This window comes from Mercurialis annua, linkage group LG8 (assembly GCF_937616625.2).
Source record: "Mercurialis annua linkage group LG8, ddMerAnnu1.2, whole genome shotgun sequence".
In the NCBI taxonomy this organism is placed as follows: Eukaryota; Viridiplantae; Streptophyta; class Magnoliopsida; order Malpighiales; family Euphorbiaceae; genus Mercurialis; species Mercurialis annua.
This window is the reverse complement of record NC_065577.1, coordinates 33,441,340-33,456,258: the sequence shown is the minus strand read 5'-3', so window position 1 is coordinate 33,456,258 and position 14,919 is coordinate 33,441,340. Positions and strand designations below refer to the sequence as shown.

The following is a 14,919-nucleotide window of genomic DNA, read 5'->3' as shown; positions in this document are numbered from 1 at the left end:
TGATTACCTGAAAAACATCAGAGTGAGGAGGTTTGTATTTTGGAAAATACTGAGTGAGTTTACGTTTACAGATGGTATTATCATCAAAATCATGTTAACATTTAACATACTTTTAAATACTCGAATAATCAATTCATAGATCAAATATCAAACAACACCCAAATATACGATCCGGCTGAAACCCTAATTTAAAGATCCGTAAGAAACCAACTATGGAATCTAATGAGTTTAATTATAGTAGCATCTGGACCCGGAACAAAGCCACCGTCGCCACAAATCTGCGTTGGGTCTCTGGGCCTGGAACAATGCCACCGTCGCCACAGCTTCCCTTTAAGTTCTGGCCGGGCACTAAGCCACCGTCTCCATCTGATTTAATACCTCATACGAAACTCTAGGACACAAGATTTTCTAACCTTAGTACTGGTGATCACACAGTCCTATTGACGCCCAATAGGTAGCACGTTTCCTCGGATCGTTAGAACATATTCATCACATCAAAGCATCACAAATCAGATTGTAAAACATACAGCGTTAAAGATAACGGAATAGGCAAAGCATATAATGTAATAGCAATAAAGCCTTCAACTCATATAAACAATACACAAAAGTAAATTGCAAACTCACTGAAACCGCTATTCCTTATATCCGAACGTAAGCTCCAGGAGACTGGCCCGTCATTCTTTGTCGAGCTCCTTGGTTCGTCATACTCGTAGCTCGATAGCCCGTCAAATCTATCATAAGATTCTATCGTTAAAACATATACTTAAAGAATCTATTCTGACGATTATTCTAGCCACCAAACATGACCAAAAACATAAAACATAAGTCGTCGCGTTCTAAACGTATCTTTCTTGATATCTATTACCAAATCTCATTCTTTTCTTATCAATTCTCGATACCACCTTGACTTTGTCTTTAGGTTTACATAAGTAAACCAACCATGATTATAACATTACTCTATTTCTTTATTCGAACACATTTCGTCAGCGTATCATGCTTATTTTTCGTCATCGGAGGCTATTTTTCGCTCACGGGAACCCCCAGAGGTCACGATTGAGGTAGGGCACGTCGTGCCTATCCATTTTTGGAAAGGGCACATTGTGCCCTTCACCTTGCACGTCGTGCACAGTGCTGGTGCACGACGTACTGAAATTCAGCACGTCGCGCCCCCCTTCGGTTGCGACTTAAACGGCGTTTCCAGACCATTTCTGATGCTCCAAAACACTCAAAATCCATACTAACACATACCCAAATCATTTGAACATATAATCCATCCTTTTACATTTCAAAAACATCGAAATAACGCGTTTTCTGAGTGTTCGATTCAACCGTATTAATATCGAACTAGAACAGCCCACAAACCTTTAAATTCAACAACCAAAACAATGATCTTACCTTAATTTGATGCTCGTGATTGATAGAGAATCAAATTCCGAGAAAATCGATATAAAGAACGCGCGATTTGGACGAGAAACGGCGAAACGACGGCGGATCGAACGTTTTCTTTCTCTTGCTCTCAAACTCTCTGGATCCTTCTGATCCTATATTCATTTCCTTATTCTTAAGGAAATGTATATATATCTTGGAAAACTTTCCACTTTAATCCTTCATTTCTTTAACTTAAACCAATTCTCTTTTAAATTTTTATTTTAACCAAACGGTTAATTATCCGCTTTAACTGGATTACATACGAATTATTTATATCCAAATAAATAATACTAGCCCAAAATTATTTTTTTCTGTCAATAATCTTCTAATTGCTATTCTCGAGGCTTAATTGGCTAATTTACACTTTGATCCTTGCAACTTTTCAAAAGTTACAATTTAGTCCAAAACGCATCCGCGTCCAAATTTTAAAAGGTCTCCGATCGACTCGAAACTTTAACCACAAATACTATAAAATATTTCGCGAACTTAGGCGAAATAATTTCCATCACGAGATTTGTATTTTATTTTATAATAATTTTCTAAACTTTTCCTTGAATTCCGCTAATATCGCTTAATAAAAATTATTCTAAATCCTCAATACTATTAAACTAAATCCACCTTAATTTAATTTATCGGAATTTCGACACGTGGCACGATTTAAGTATTTTAAATATTCGGGGTATTACAGTTATTCTCCCGTTTTTTACCCTTTTTTAAACAGAACTCTGCGTTTTATGCTTACCTGGCACGCCAGAATAGTCTAACAAACCTCTCCCCTCCATGTCAGCATAATTAGATGGTCACATCACATTAAACAGTAATTAAGAGTAAACAGTAATTCAAAATGCTCCTTTTATTCTATAAACACTAAAAATGAATTCCCTCTTTTCTCTGTTCTTCTGTAAACCTAGTTGATTTGCTCACTTAGTTCAGTCCTTTGTTTCTTCGCTGCTATACCCTAAAATTGATTTCCCTCTTTTCTCTTTGTTGCATCTTTTATTTTATCAAGTTGTCTCTTTAAGTGGAGACCCTGTCTGCAGAAAGGATGAACCGCGATTGGAGACCCCGTTGAGAAGGATCTCCAGGTCCAATTTATGGTAAGTTCTGGGTGAGAATCAAGTAGATTATAAAGATGTGGGTGAGGATGAGGGTGTAGAACCTGCTGAGGTTGCTGGTGCGAGTGAGAATCAAGCTGCACATGTTGGTGGTTTTTGTGAAATTGGAGAAGTATATGAGTAAATCGATTATCCATTTTGTTGTTTTGAAGCTTTGCCGTTTGATTTTACAAGTTGAGTTCTGTGGAAAAATAACGATTTCCAGAATTTAGGATTCTTTGTTGATAATATGAAGACTCAAACAAAACAATTAGAGAAGAATTGATTATAAGAATTACAAAAGAGATGCAGAGATTGAGTAAGCTAAGGAAGAACTAAAGACACAAAGAAATTAGGGAAGAATTGAAGACACGAAAAAATTAGAGAAGAAATGAAGAAATTAGGGTTCTTGCTGAGGAAATTATGTTTTTGGGGAAAATAGAGGTGAGTAATTTAATTTAGGAAATTGGATTTTTGAGGTAAAATAAGTGAGTAAATTGATGAATATTACGGTTGCAAGTTTTATTACCGTTATTAACACCACCAATTAAAGAGTGACTTAATGATGTGGCAAATGGGTTTTGGATGAGCTGGAATGAAAGCGCTTTGTTGGACAAACCCGGTCAGCCATCTCATCAAAAAAGGGAGAGTGGCACCCCGTTATAACAAAATGTTATCGTTGGTGACACTTTTGTATGAAAATTGACTTTAGTGACCTTTTTGTAATTTTGAAAGACTTGGGTGATCCAAGGAGTTTAATATCCACAAATCATACTTATGAAATTTATTATAGGACAGAGAAAAAAAACTTTCAAGCTAGCAACATTCATATATACATGTGATCTTATAATGAATACATCCAGTAATTGTCGTGGAACCCACTTTTGTTCCATAAACAAGGTAAATTGTCCCAACTACAAGTATAGCTTTAGGATTTTGAAAGTTTATCTTGAATCTTAATACTTATAGGTTTTTTTTGATATCTTATCTCTTTTCTTGATTTCAATTATAAGCATTATCTTCTCTTCTTAGTTTCTAATCGTTGTTCAATCACTTATTGTATGGATTGAACGTATGAATTATAATTCATATTGGATACCGGAGTTCGGTTGCATTTGATCGACCTATTGAAGAGAAATACACACACTCACACGCACACGCACATGTATATATATATATATATATATATATATATATATATATATATATATATATATATATATAAGCCGACATCTCTTAAGCAGTCAACCGTATTATTAGAGAATCATGGTTCATACAATCACTAATCTTATTCATGAAAATAATAGGGTTAATTACATATAAAATCACCACCTTTACACGAAATTGCAAAAATAACACGACTTTTAAAACGTGGCAATTCAGGGCACCACCTTTCATTTTTTTTCAAAAATAACACGGGCACATTTTTAGTGGCATTTTTGCTGACGTGGCGTGACACGTGGCACTCTCATCGGGTGTTCAAGTCAGCAAAATTTTATCAAAAAACGTGTCCATGTTGTTTTTGAAAAGAAATGAAAGGTGATGCCCTGAATTGACACCTTTTAAAGGTCGTGTTATTTTTGAAAATTCGTGTAAAGGTGGTGATTTTATATGTAATTAACCCAAAATAATATCATTAACACATTTTCTAATTATTTTTATATTAATTTTAGTTTTTTTATATATTTGGTGTAGCTTTGAATTTCTTTTGTGTTAGCACATCCATGGTTTGTGCTCTTGGAATTTCATCTTTATTTGAAAATTTTGAAACAAAAAGTTTTCAGTTTTTATAGATTTAGAAACGAAATAGCCAAAAACAATTACATGTTGTAGTTTCTTTATACATTTGAAATAGCCTTTAGTTTCTTTTGTGGTAGCATATTCATATTTTGTGTACGTGGCATTTCATTTTTATTTGAAAATTTTTGAAAGGAAACATTTTCAGTTTTCATAGATTTAGAAGCTATATAACCAAAAACGAATTGTATGTTGCAGAATTTGAATTACTCACTTTTTTTTATATGTTTAACTAATATCAAATGTTGTTTTTTTTATTTACATGTGTAAAATTTTAATATTATCTAATTGATTGCTTAAGGTTATTATAAGTTGCAGATTAATGAATATAACACTAAACAGAGAAAGAATTTAGATTTTAGCTGAAAAAATGAAACTCAATAGATGCGTTTTATTTTCAAAATTCAAAATAGAGAAAGAATTTAGATTTTAGCTAAAAAAAATATTATATGTTGATAGAGTCGATCTCCATTAAATCATATGACAATTATGATTATTTTAAAAAAATATGTAATTTTTTGTTATTCTTAGCAAATAAAATTCTCTTAAGTTTACACCTTTTTAAATCACCTATTTAATATATTATTTTTAAATGGAATTTCAATTAAAAAAATTATAATGTTTTTACTAAATGGATAAGTTTTCTAACAACAACAACCATATAAAAACTAAAGCTGTATCTTCATAACAGTGGTTGAGTCGCAATGGAATATAACATTACCACTATATAAATAAGGGTTAATCCGTATAAAATACCAAACGTTTATGAGTTTTGTCAGTTATAACCAAACCTTTCAAAATTGTCTAGTTTAACCCATTTTGGAATATTTAGAACCTTTTCTATCCATTCGCGGAAAAAATTAAAAAAATTGACATTTGTGAACAGGCGAAACTAGCCGATTTTGATTGATTTCGCTAGAAAATGTTTCAAACATCTCATATCAATCAAAATCGGCTAGTTTAGCCCATTCACTAATGACAATTTTTTCGATTTTTTTCGCAAATGGCTAGAAAAGGTTCTAGATATCCCAAAATGGGCTATACTAGACAATTTTGAAAGGTTTGGTTATAACTGACAAAACCCGCAAACATTCAAATCGAATGGGTATGTCAAAATGCACAACATCATTCTAGATGCTGTTTTGTCTATCGCATCTACAGAGAAACACACATTTATATGTCCAAGCAGTGATATATTGACAGAATTGCGAAACAATAATTGCACTCAAATTTCTTTGCCATTCTGTGATTTCAGAATTTTACCGGATCTCGTTTAGAAACTTTCAAGTTTAAATGTCAAAATGCAGAGCTGTTGCTGCTCTGAACTGAAGATATTTCTTTCAAAGTCTCTGATTCATTTTTTGAGGGAGTTACGAAGCTCAAAGTGTTGGATCTTACTAGAATGCATTTTAGGTGTCTTCCTTCATCCATCAAACTCCTAACAGACATGCAAACCTTGTGTTTATATCGTTGTCATTTGGATGAGTTATCTATCATTGGATAGCTTAAGCAACTCAAGGTCCTGAGTTTTGTTGACACTTATATGGTTGAGCTTCCCAAAGAAATAAAGCAATTGACTCAGCTCAAGATTCTAGATTTAAGCAATTGCTTCAAATTGAAGGTTATTCATGCGAATATATTTCTCAAAGCTGATTATGTTAGAAGAGTTGTATATGAGCAATTTTACGCATTAGGAGGTCGACGGTAATGCAAGCCTTGAAGACTTGGAGCATTTATCTCACCTTACAACTTTGGAAATGCAGGTTTTAGACCTCGAGATGATACCAAAGTATTTCTTCTTCAATTTCAAAGGATTGTAGAATTATAGAATAGCCATAGGGGGTGTTTGGGGCCCGAGAGTGAATACTAATAGTGAATGCTCAAGAATATTCGAGCTCAAGTTCAAGACGAGCATTTATTCAAAGCAAGGGGTACTAAAATTATTGAAGGAAAGTGATGATCGACACTTTTGATGAAGTGTGGGGAATTGAAAGTATGTTGTATGATCTTGATGGGGATGACTTTCGGCATTTGAAATATCTTGGTGTCCAAATGATCTTAGGATTCAACATATTGTGTAGCACCTGACTAATTGCTAATTTTTTTTATTTGCAGGTTTCTCTTCCTAAGTTGGAGAATCTTTCAGTAACATCAGTTGGTTGTACAAACATATGGCAAAACCACCTCTCCATAACATCTTCAAATTTAACAAGCTTGATTGTTAAGAGCTGCCATGATTTGCGACATTTATTTACATCTGCAATGGTTAAAAGTCTTTTGTAACTCCTAAAAATTAAGATACAAGATTGTGAGCTCATGGAAGAGATAATTCTCGAAGAGGACTTAGAGGCGAAGATATGTTTCCTTAAGCTGGAAAGCTTGTGGCTTACGAGTCTTCCGAGGTTAAGTAGATTTTGCACTGGGCATCCAATTGAATTTCGGTCTCTTAAATAATTGCTTATTAGGAATTTCTATCGTTTGACTACCTTCGTTGCCGGTACCCAACAAGTTAACTCAGATGCAAACAACATTCTCTTTAATGGAATGGTGATGCTATCTCTTTGTCTTTCATAGTCTTTGTTTTTCGTCTTTATCATTATTTTTTGTAGGGTTAATTACATATAAAATCATGACTTTTTTGCATCAAGTTTCAAAAATAGCATGACCTTTAAAAAGTGTTAATCACAGACTCCACCTGTGGTGTTTAATATCCGCTTTTTGTCTTTATCATTATTATTTGTACTAACTCGAATCAGCATTTCAGGTTGGGTTTCCTGAGTTTGAGAAATTGGATCTTTCCTACATGAATAACTTGGCAAATATATGGCACAGTGAGCTCATGCCTAATTCCTTCTGCAAACTAAAAGCCTTGGATATTGATTCTTGTTATAAGCTTTTAATGGTTTTTCTTTTTCCACCTAATGACTTGCCCACATTCCAACCACTTGAGAGTTTGCACATTTCGTATTGTGATTCCCCGTAAGAAATATATCAATTCCAAGAACTGAATGCTGCAGAAGACACAAATGTTACAGTAGAATTTAAGCTCACAGAATTGAATATCTTCGTACTTAATAAACTGAAGATGATATGGTAAGGATCCACCAACAGTTTTTAGTTTTCAAGAACCGAAGTCGGTGGAAGTTAGGCACTGTGACGATCTGAAAAATATATTTCCAACATCCAAAGCTACATGCCTTTCTCAGCTTCAAAGTTTAGAAATCAAAAGATGTGATGGAATAGAGGAAATTGGAGCAAAAAGTGAAAGCTTAGGATCAGATCCTTATTTTAAGCTCCCTCAACTCACTTCTCTTACACTTAATTGTCTATATGAATTGAAGTGTCTGTATCCGGGGAGGTATAGAGCCGCGGAGTGGCCAAAGTTGAAATATCTGAAGTTGATTGAATGTGGCAGCGCAATGATGTTTGGTTCGGAAGAAAAAGCACAAGGTGATGAAGAAGGTGACAATGTCTCATTTCAACCCCTTTTTATGTTTGATAAGGTAATCATTTCTTTTTTACATATATGACTGTTTAGAAATAAACTAATATTTTAGAAATATATTTCTTTTAAAATTTTGATATTTTGGCTCGTGCAGCTCAATCACGACTTGGAGATATTAACACTACGCCGCATTGATTTGATGAGAATAGAGATTGATCAATCTCTCGTCAACTGCTTTTCCAAAGTAAAAGTACTTCGACTGGAAGTCTTAATGCACGAATCAGTCACCGCTCTGTTTGGTTTCCTCATATTAAAAATATTATTTTGATTAATTGGTAGGAGTAATTAATTATAGATTGGTGAGAATGTAACAATCCACATGCTTAAAGGATGTGCTTAGCTTCAACCATGACCTCATAACTAGAAATAGTTAATAGGTGGTTGAACCTTCACACTTATTAACTCATTTATATTTGTTCTCCTAAATAATGTGGGATTAGCTTTAACACTCTCCCTCAAGTGCAATCGGGACTGGACATCCGGTTGTCACTTAAAATTGGAACTCTCTCTGAAACTGTAATTGTGATTTAATATGCAGTCGCAACACCGGATCGGGCCGCTGGACTAGACATCCAGACAAACAACCGGCAAATTAAGAACCTGGGCCAGACCCGCTATGATACCATATTAGAAATATTATTTTGATTAATTGGTAGGAGTAATTAATTATAAATTGGTGAGAATGTAACAACACACATGCTTAAAGGAGGTGTTTAGGTTTAACCATGACCCAATTTCATGGATCGTGACCGGCGATAGGGTATAGGTATGGTCGAACCGAAACTCGTAACAAGCCTCGCGGATAACCTTATATACAAATAAACCTGCAAGAAAACCACTGCTAGGGGAAACCGATACTCCAACCTAAGTCTAGCAGTTTATACAACAGTTCTAATATCATAAGTTGATAATAATTCGAAACTACGAAACATGCCTCATGTATGTATAAATAATCGAATGTAACATGCCAAGGTATAATAACATAAAAGTCGTACCATTACGACAAACCAAGGTATATCAGACAAACAATACTAGTTCTACTGCGGTCTAAGAGTAAAACAGTTGACTAGTCTAATAACATAAAAAGACCTCCGAGGAATCAAAGGATCAGAGATGACCAACGCTTCGAAAATCAAAAACTTGGAAAAATTGGGAAAACAACGGGGTCAGATATACTGAGATGAGTTCATAATGCTATTTACATTTATTAAGTTTAAAACCCTTAAAACAAATCCTTTTATACTAATATATATTTGATTATGGAAAACAGTATTGAAATAAAATTCCAGAGTAATATCCCAAAGTATTATCCAAAGTAGATGGGAACAAATCCTCATCGATTCCTGATAACGTAGCACATCTAATAGGGGCAAAGCAACCTCGCCAAGAACAGAAATCGCTAAGTCAAGCATTTCACCGACCTGATGACAACCTCCGACCTTCTCCTAAATCACAGATCACACGACTTGGGGGGTCACCGGATCGATGGGCATTCGAACATCATCCGAGGCATTTGTTTTCGATAAGGTCGGATCGAAGATCCTGTCCGGGCTTCGAGATATACCCAACTCAGAAGCTAGAAACAGACGAGTGGGATCCGAACATTCCGAGCTTCAGACCGTGACCGAGCTTCGAGACGAGAGACGTAAAAGCTCGGATCATACGACCCGAGCTTCGAGATACTCTCAAGCGCGAGAACTAGAATCATGTGAGTTTGGTCCCAAGAAATCCGGGCTCCAGGGCCTCCGGTAGTGGTGCTGGTTTTGTGCCTTTGTATGGATTAGAAAACTATCCTAGGGCGAACCCTTTCACCTCAGATGCTAGCCACACAAACTTGTCCACCCCAGGAGCCACCGTGCCTCAGAGTTTCCTGCACAATACGTTGCCTCCCACTCAACTCAGCTTTCCGGTAGACGCTACGCTGGTGACTACGGGAACAGGAACAACTTCTGGGCAAGATGTACCTCCGGCGGTCTTACAAGCTCAAGAATATTTAGAATACATGGCTCTCCAACTACATCAGGCCCAACAAATGCATTTTGCAGTTATGGCCCAGTATTACCCAGGATACAACCCCACGGCGATCCCTGTTCCTCCACCTCCTCGAGCTGAGTTTCGGGACGATCGTCCTCCGAGAGAAGAAGGTCGGAACGACCACCCTCGACCAAGACCAAGGGGCCAGACAGAGCATCAAGCGCCGAGAGGCGAAGATCACCGTGATGCTAATTTGCCGAGAGACGAAGGTCGGCATGACCGCCCTTTTCCGAGAGACGAAGGTCGGAATGATCCTCCTCCTCCTCGAAGGGAGGGGGTGCAAGATGAGAATCCGCCACCGGGGACACAGCGCGGAGACGCTGGCTTGGGGAGGGGAGACCCAGACCCAGAGGTAGATCCTCTGCGGACCGCGAGAGCAGGAGTTCCACCGGTCAGGAGAAATGGGGCTGAGAGTGTTCACAGCTCGGGGGCAGCGTCACAACATCAGAAAACATTGTGTGACGAAGTCACTCGCCTTGTTCAGGCCGAGCTAGATAAGCATAAAGGGCACAAGGCAGAATCTCGACCTTTCACTACTTGTGGCATTGCTAGCCCGTTGTCAAAGGCTATATGGGACGACCCATTCCCAGATAAGTTTAAATATCCACCTATTGACAGATATAACGGTAAATCCGACCCGATGACTCATTTAAGTTGTTTCCAAATTGCCATGGGAGTACAAAGTGTTTCAGATGCGACGGTTTGCAAAGTGTTCCCTTCAACATTGAGTGATGCCGCGCAAAAATGGTACCAGAACCTCAAGGAGGGCTCTATCAACAGTTTTAGGGAGCTGGCTATGGCCTTTAAAACTCATTTTGCTCCGAGCATCGAGCGAAAGAAAAGATCCAGTGATTTGAAGAAATGCTTTCAAAAGCAGGGAGAAAGTTTGAAAGCTTATATTGCTCGGTTCAATGCCGAGGTTATCATGATAGAAGATTTGAACGATGATACTGCCATTGATGCTATGAAAGACAACACCAGCATGCAGGTCTTCCGAGATAGCTTGATCACCAATCCGGTTGACACTTACACCGAGTTGATGAACAGGGCTTGGAATTATATCAACCTCGATGAGGAGAGACAAAGGAAAGTTTATGGGATGGCTAGCTCGGTTCCCAGTAAACCGCAGAGCACTCCGAGATCTAACCGTAGTCAAGATCGGTACCGACCTCTGAACGAGACTTCGGGATACAGGGGAAGCAAGTCATTTAATGCTCAACTCAGTCCGCCTAGCACGGGACCTGGTACAAAGCCGAGTTTCAGCATTGGGGGAGGTACGGAAGGATACGTGGACCGAGCAGGGGTACCCAGACAATATGTACCGCTCAATACTCCGAGGGAGCAAATTTTATCTTGGATCAAGCACAATAACGAGGAGATTCGTTATCCCCCGAGGCTGGTGAAGGACGGAGATCGGTCCAAGTTCTGTGAATTCCATGATGGCTATGGCCATGAAACAGAAGAATGTGGGCGCTTGCGAAGTGAGATAGACAAGCTGGTTTGCCAGGGACGATTACAACACTTCGTGGTTGCCAAGGAGGGTCAAGACCGAGGAAACACGAGGGTCAACTCGGTCAGGTCGGAGCCCGGAGGAAGCAGGGAAGCCCAACCCCCATCGAAGAAAACACAAGTCACAGGGGTGATTAACACAATCTCAGGAGGAACCTTGGAATCTGAGTATAGCCGAAAACGCAGAAAGAAAAAACAAATGATGGTCATGTCAGTGTCTACAGGATCGCCATGGCCTAGCATTGTTTTCGGGCCAGAGGATGCGAAGGGGGTAGAATTTCCCCACGAAGACGCTTTGATTGTATCAGCTATTGTTGGATCGAAATGGGTAAAACGACTGCTGGTGGATGATGGTAGCTCAGTTAACTTATTGACTTTGTCAGTATTTTTGACGCTGGGAGGATCCAAAAATGATCTTAAACCAGTGAACATCCCCCTCCTGGGGCTGGGTGGAGCTTCGGTCTGCCCAGAAGGCAAGGTCGAGCTAGACTTGGAGCTCGGAGTCGAAATACCTCAGGAGGATGGAACAGAGGGTATCCTGGCGGAACCAACACGGAAGGTACATTCACTTTTTATGATAGTTGACATGCCTTTAGCGTACAATGGTATTCTTGGTAGACCTATGTTGTATAGCACAGGTGCAGTGACTAGTATACGTTACTTAATGATGAAAATCCCAGTGGAAAATGAGGTCATAACTATTAGGGGAAATCAAACCCTATCTCGGCAATGTTACATGGCAACGATGGGCAGCACGGTGGAAACGATGAACATCGATACACCGGAGCTGCTCCTCAGAGAGAAAAAGGCTCAGAAACCCCGGGAAAACTTAGAAACAATTGAACTAATAGAGGGCTCTGAGATGTGTGTGAAGCTGGGAGTAGATTGGCCAACCGAGCACCGAGAAGCTATCATAGCTCGGATAAAACAGTACGTGGAAGAGTTTACCAACAAGCCAGAGGATATCGGGGGGGGGGGGGTAGTCCCGAAGATAATCTCGCACAAGTTAAACGTGGATGCTAAGTGCAAGCCTGTCAAGCAAAAGAAAAGAACTTTCTCTCTAGAGAAACATATTGCTATCCGAGATGAAGTGGAGAAGCTTTTGAAAGCCGGGTTCATCAGGAAAGTGGATTACCCGGAGTGGCTGGCCAATGTGGTTTTAATCAAGAAATCTAATGGCAGATGGAGGCTTTGTATAGTTTTCACTGATCTAAACAATGCCTGCCCGAAAGACAGTTTCCCTCTGCCGAACATCGACCAACTGGTAGATGCAACGTGTAGTTTCGCAGTCTATGCATTCTTAGATGCTTCTCAGGGATACCACCAAATCCCGATGAACAAGGATGACGAGGAAAAGACAGCATTCACCACAGATCTGGGGACATATTGCTACAAGAAGATGCCTTTTGGTTTGAAAAATGCTGGGGCAACCTATCAAAGACTCATGAATCACGTTTTCAAAGATAAACTGGGCAAGAACGTCGAGGTTTATGTAGACGACATAGTCGTGAAATCCAGAGGGATCGAGGATCATGCGGGGGGACCTGGCAGAAACTTTTGAAAAGCTGAAGAAGTTCAACCTTAAGCTGAACCCGGAGAAGTGTGTTTTCGCAGTACGGTCTGGGAAGTTTCTTGGGCACCTCATCTCAGAGAAAGGTATCGAGGCAAACCCTGAGAAAATCAAGGCAGTAATGAACATGAAAGCCCCTAACTCGGTAAAAGAAGTACAAAAGTTGAATGGAAGAGTCACGGCGCTGGGAAGGTTCATGAGTTGTTCGGCCAAACGATGTTTGCCATTTTTCAAAATCCTGAAAAATACAAAGAATTTCAAGTGGACGGAGGAGTGCAACGCAGCTTTTGAAGAGCTGAAGGTTTACCTCAGCACACCCCCGGTGCTAGGTAGACCAGAGCCAGGAGAAATCTTGTACTTATATCTCTCGGTGAATGATGAGACAGCATCGGCAGTCCTGGTCAAGGAAGATAAAGGTGTGCAAACCCCAGTTTACTATCTCAGCAGAGTCCTGAAAGGCCCGGAGGTCAGATACCCAAAGATTGAAAAATTTGCTTTGGCATTGAAAGTGGCAGCAGAAAAGCTAAGGAGATATTTTGAAGCTCACATTATAGTAGTACGGACAAACCAACCTCTGAGAAAGGCATTGCAGAGGCCAGAAATGTCAGGACGACTGGTCAGCTGGTCGGTCCAGTTGGGAGGATACGACATCCGGTATGAACCGAGACCTGCTCTGATTTTATAGCCGAGACCACGGCCAGTGATCAAACTGAGGAAGCTGATGAACAACTTCTAAAGTGGGTCCTAGAAGTCGATGGAGCAGCGAATCTGGAAGGATCTGGAGCAGGCGTGGTCCTGAGAGGGCCTCACGGAGTTACACTCCGGAGCTCGGTAAAATTCGATTTCCCGGCGTCCAACAACGCCGCGGAATATGAGGCTCTGCTAATCGGATTGAGAATGGTAAATGTGGTCAAAGCCGAGCATGTAACGATAAGGAGCGATTCTCAGTTGGTCGTTTGTCAAATTCCGGGTACTTTTGAAGCTCGGGATCCAGAGATGCGAAGATACGTTGACAGAGTCAAGTTCTTCTTGAACAAGATTCAGGAGCTCGGGGGAAAATGGGTGATAGAGCAAGTTCCCCGCTTGGAAAACCAAGAAGCCAACGTACTGGCCAAAGCAGCAACAGGGGATGAAAAGATATAAGGGGTCCATTTCTCGGTTCAAAAGCATTCCAGCATCGACAATCATGAAACCATCTTCCTGACCCAGCCTTTGGAAAATTGGATGCAAGGCATAGCCCATTACCTGATGGACGGGACTCTGCCGGAAGACAGAGACAAAGCATACAAAATCCTGCGACAAGCCCCGTACTATGCTTTTCTTGACGGAGTCTTGTACAGGAAGTCATTCACCCATCCGTGGTCGAGATGCCTAACGACAAAGTAGGCAAGACATTGGTTAGCCAATCCCAAAGTACTTACCGGTGCACACAGTCTCGATACAAGCCTATCGAGTAGCTCGTTCCAATTCAGATCCATAATCCTTAAAACAGTTCATAAACATTTGATATACTAAAATAACTTGTGGTACTTAATAAAACGGTAAATAACACTACAAACTCTCTGCTTGCTTATCCACGTGAAATCCTGGCAAACAGCTAACTCTGCGTAGACTCCGAAGCACGAGCAGTGACGGGTCTAAAACATTATATAAGTTAATATCCGAACAACCCCTAACTCTAAGAATACTAGACACCACATAGGACTAGCATCTCAAAACACAACCAAAGTACAACCAAGGTAACCGAAGTACAACCAATATATATCCAAAGCATTCCATTCAAACCAAATAACAAAGTTAGGAAATTTAAGCTTAGGTGAGTTCTTAGCTTTGAAAACGAAACCACTGTCTTAAATACTTAAATAGTTTTTTCAAAACAATTACAGTTCCCATAGTAGTGTGTTAGCTTTAACTGCAGTATAGCTCAACACAACATGTCGGGCGACACAAGTCTAACCCGACCCAACCTTAAACCAAAGTAA

The 14,919-nt window shown here is 39.3% G+C and overlaps 1 protein-coding gene across 1 annotated transcript; it reads left to right on the top strand.

Moving 5' to 3' along the window:
* The first annotated feature begins 10,783 nt into the window (after window positions 1–10,783).
* Window positions 10,784–14,080, top strand: LOC126661936 (uncharacterized). The gene is made up of 5 exons (XM_050355818.1): window positions 10,784–12,776; window positions 12,886–13,082; window positions 13,191–13,353; window positions 13,447–13,591; window positions 13,639–14,080. The coding sequence occupies exons 1-5, from the start codon at window positions 10,784–10,786 to the stop codon at window positions 14,078–14,080; spliced, it is 2,940 nt and encodes a 979-aa protein (XP_050211775.1).
* Window positions 14,081–14,919: the final 839 nt, after the last annotated feature.

What these genes read in the sequence shown, in the direction of transcription:
- LOC126661936 (XM_050355818.1), top strand. Translation starts at nt 10,784, where the DNA reads ATGATAGAAGATTTGAACGATGATACTGCCATTGATGCTATGAAAGAC. An exon ending in ACATGAAAGCCCCTAACTCG is followed by an intron (nt 13,083 to 13,190) that starts GTAAAAGAAGTA and finishes AAAAATACAAAG; the next exon opens with AATTTCAAGTGGACGGAGGA. An exon ending in CCTGGTCAAGGAAGATAAAG is followed by an intron (nt 13,354 to 13,446) that starts GTGTGCAAACCC and finishes TGGCATTGAAAG; the next exon opens with TGGCAGCAGAAAAGCTAAGG.